Here is a 3,663-nt window from a genome sequence, read left to right as displayed (position 1 = left end):
ACATGGAACATACTTCAACACGGTGTAAAAACACAGACCAACATGGAGCCTTCACTGACCAGTACTCCATTCCCTGACACCGCCATGCAGTGTTTCAAAGGTATCTGTGATTAAAACAGGGAAAAAAAAACCACCCCAGCACAAAAAAAAACCCAACCAAAACCCAATCCCATTAACCAGAACCGAACAGGAATGACATGACTGGGTACAATACATTTCTTTCTATGCTGTTTCTTCAAGAAAAAGCACTCCATTTTACCAAACACAGGTAGTTTAAGGAAGCTTCCATCAGCTTTGCTCTCTATCCCTTTGCTGTAAGATGTAGGGTTGACCACAAAACACGGGGACAGTTAAGAAAAAGGTACTAACAAACATCAAGTGTTTTCTCTGTGCACCATTCTATACAAGTTTAAATATAAAAAATATTAAAATGCTTTGTATATACAAGCATGTGCAGTCACAAAAGAGACTGTGTGCTCTCGAAAGAGATGGCTATAGCAAATTTTCTTCTGCTAGTATCATTTACCAGTGGCCTTGCCACCTGATTTCAATTATTTAAGCCCTTCATAGTTGCACTTTTTTGACATACAAGAAATATCACATTGCTCAATAATATAAAACATAGGTTTATGATCAACATGATCTGTTCTGCCTAGCTCTTTATTCTGTATCTTTTTGTAAGTAGAGAACAGGCAAAGAACACGTGCAAGTTGCCCTGGCCCGAGGTGATCACGGCGTACCTCTTCAAGCTAGAGCAATAGGAAAATTAAGGAATTAACAGTATGTGCAGCTAACATTTCTCCATTCTCCACCCTCTCCATTCATTTGGACAATACTTAAAATGTCCCTTTTCTACAGCAGTATTTAGATTAAACAGCATCGTTAAAAGCTTTAAAGAATCTGGAGATACGGGAGTTCCTTTCAATCACTAGAAATTAACATATAGCGTGAGAAACATAACTCCATTTGGGTACAGACTCCTCACTGCACAGCCGACCCTTCTGGCACTCAATGCTCTTCTCTGATGAGTACAGTTCACAGTTGCTTGTATTGAAAAAGGGGGCAGGGTAGTAACTCTTCATGGCTTATCCATATCACCACGGAATACGAAGTAAAAAATTTTTATCCCTCTGGTTTAGATCTCTGAAGATACTGTTCCCCAATGAGATGCTTTCCTCTGCTGCAGGCTGATGGATATCATGAAGTCCTAATGAGCAATGCTGGTTTAGTGACTTAGGCTGAGGTACAAAGACAAATCTGTTCTTATAATTGATTTTTCTTCTCAGATCTTGGCCTACTCAGTGTCTTGTGTGAAGATGGCAAGAAAGGTGATGAAAAGTGCATTATTTTGACTTCAAAAAGAGTATAAAATTATTCAGAATGCAAGTTGCATCAATCAGTAACCTGTGTCTTTAAGAATATTATTTATTTTTGTAAACAACTCTATTTTTAAACAAATTAAAAATACATTGAAAAGTCTCTCTATATATACACAGTACATGTTCAATCTTCACTTCATTGCGATGCCTTGGTTTAAGCAGAAAAAACCCAAGAGAGTTCTTGATTCAAAATTCAGTTGCAATATAACCCCCTTGGGCAGTACAGCACCCAGTGGTGCCAAGATCCTGTCCTGTCAGGAGAACTTCATTTGTTATTTATCACCTGAACCGTTTTTCGGCCATAGTGGTAATAACTGTATGCAGATGTTACCGTCGTGAAAGCTGTGATGCACCTTTGGGGAAAATAGTTCCTGTAAGTCATTTGAGTCTAAGTACAATAATAAGAAAGTTATTTCTAAGCTCCTTCCTATTTTCCACTACACAGTCAAGGGCTGTGTCCTACAGAAATAGGGTTTACAGTTAATATGCTGAAATTCAGTTTTAAGTGGAGGATTAGATGAACAGAGGAACTGCCATGCAGTGCGAAGTAGAATGTGTAATTGCATACGAGGCAAAGTTTTTACCATATTAGCACTTGTCTTAGAGAAGACAAAAGATTCAGTATTTGTAGCCTACACTTAATTTTTACCAGCTTGAGAACCGTCTGATGTGAGAAACTATCCGCTGGTAGTATAAAAGGGGAGCATTCAAACCATACAAGACTTGAGTTTCTCATTTTACCAAGTTCCAAAGCTAAAGCAGAAGTTTTGGCTTTAGCCTCTTTTGTTCCTTTCTCAGACACTGGGTAATAACCACCTATATTTCTAAATCAGCAGTGCTCTTCTGTGTCAAAGGCTGACACCATTCAGGAGCGAGCCACCACTACAGTCCTACCCCTCCAATACCACTGCTCTCCTTGGACACACTCATCCAGGTAATTTTTGAGAGTGTGTTTACAGAGGACCCTGGTGAGTTACACCCAGCATTTCTTCGTTACTCACACAACAGAATCACAGAATGGTTTGGGTTGGAAGGGACCTTAGAGATCATCTGGTTTAAACCCCCCCTGCCAGGGGCACGGACACCTTCCACTAGTTGCTCAAAGCCCCATCCAGCCTGGACTTGAACACTTCCAGGGATGGGGCAGCCATGGCTTGCCAAAAACAAGGGATGCTAAAGAAGCTGCCACCAAAATTAGCTGAACTTTTGTATTCATCTGATAAAAGCAAAATAAGGAATTTGACCACAATGAAGACATCATAACTCACTCACAGAGTCCCAGACAAGCAGCAAGGTAAGCATCTTTCACAGACGCAATTCTAGTTTCGGCTTTCAACAGGATGAAAAACTACACTGACTGCCAAGATCAAGGCTCCTAGTTCCTTAAAAGCTTTTGGGGTTTTTTGGTTTTTTGAGTGTCTCTCTCTCTCTCCCCTTAAAAATAATACAGGTAACAGTGGACTTTCTAGTAAGTAAACTAAGTTACGTAGTAATTCTGCTGTTCAGCCTCATTGTCCTGAACTCTTACGTAACTGCTCAGGAGAAATAACTGCACTTGTAACACCTGCCCTCAGCTACAGCTCAGCTTCAGGTACAGCTCACACCTCCAATGACAGCAGGGAAAGCAACAGCCACTATTTAAGGAGGTACACTCCTGTATGCCTGTTTGCATCCGATCTTTCCCCTTCCTTCCTACAGTCTAGCAGGATTCACAGATTTCTTCAGGTGCTTTTCAAAGAGGCTTCAGAAACCTAGATTTGAAGGTAGCAGGTAAAGCATAAAGCAAAACCAGGAAAACATGTCCTATTTTTACTGACATCAAGGTTACTTTTTCAAGGACACCTATGACATGAATAAGAATCCATACAGCCTTTCTTCCCACTCCCTTCTCTTTTCTGTTAATCTGAATTCTGCCTATTCTGAAGACTTGTTTCTCAGCCCTTATTCCTGGATCTTAACTAGCTTAGTTTGACTACTTTTTACTTGTATAGTTAATTAAGTACCAACAAATATCTAGTTCCTGTGCCAGTTAAGAATAAATGTGTAAAAAATTCAGGCATATGGGTCTATTACATCATCTCTGCACAGGTTTTTTGTTCCACACAGTTAGATTAATCTTAATTACCAGTTTCTTTAGGAGTACTTAATTTATCTGAAAACTGAAATGATCTGAAAAAAAACAAAACTAAACAAACAAGTAAAGAAATAAGTTACCATAATGTCTGCAGATATATGCTGTCCACATAATTGAAAACAGGAGCTGCTAAAGAAGCTGCCACCAAAA

General features: G+C 39.4%; 1 protein-coding gene across 1 annotated transcript in view; it reads right to left on the bottom strand.

Moving 5' to 3' along the window:
• Positions 1-1,644: 1,644 nt before the first annotated feature.
• CRLS1 (cardiolipin synthase 1) overlaps positions 1,645-3,663 on the bottom strand; it is a gene marked incomplete at its 5' end in the record, with an annotated part of 4,348 nt that continues 2,329 nt past the window's right edge. The window contains 2 exon segments of the mRNA XM_010021274.1: positions 1,645-1,732; positions 3,594-3,651. Of these exon segments, the coding sequence (XP_010019576.1) occupies positions 1,645-1,732; positions 3,594-3,651 (146 nt within the window).

The sequence above is a fragment of the Nestor notabilis genome, unplaced genomic scaffold, assembly GCF_000696875.1.
Source record: "Nestor notabilis isolate BGI_N333 unplaced genomic scaffold, ASM69687v1 scaffold4949, whole genome shotgun sequence".
NCBI classification, from domain to species: Eukaryota; Metazoa; Chordata; class Aves; order Psittaciformes; family Psittacidae; genus Nestor; species Nestor notabilis.
This window is presented reverse-complemented; position numbering and strand designations above follow the sequence as displayed.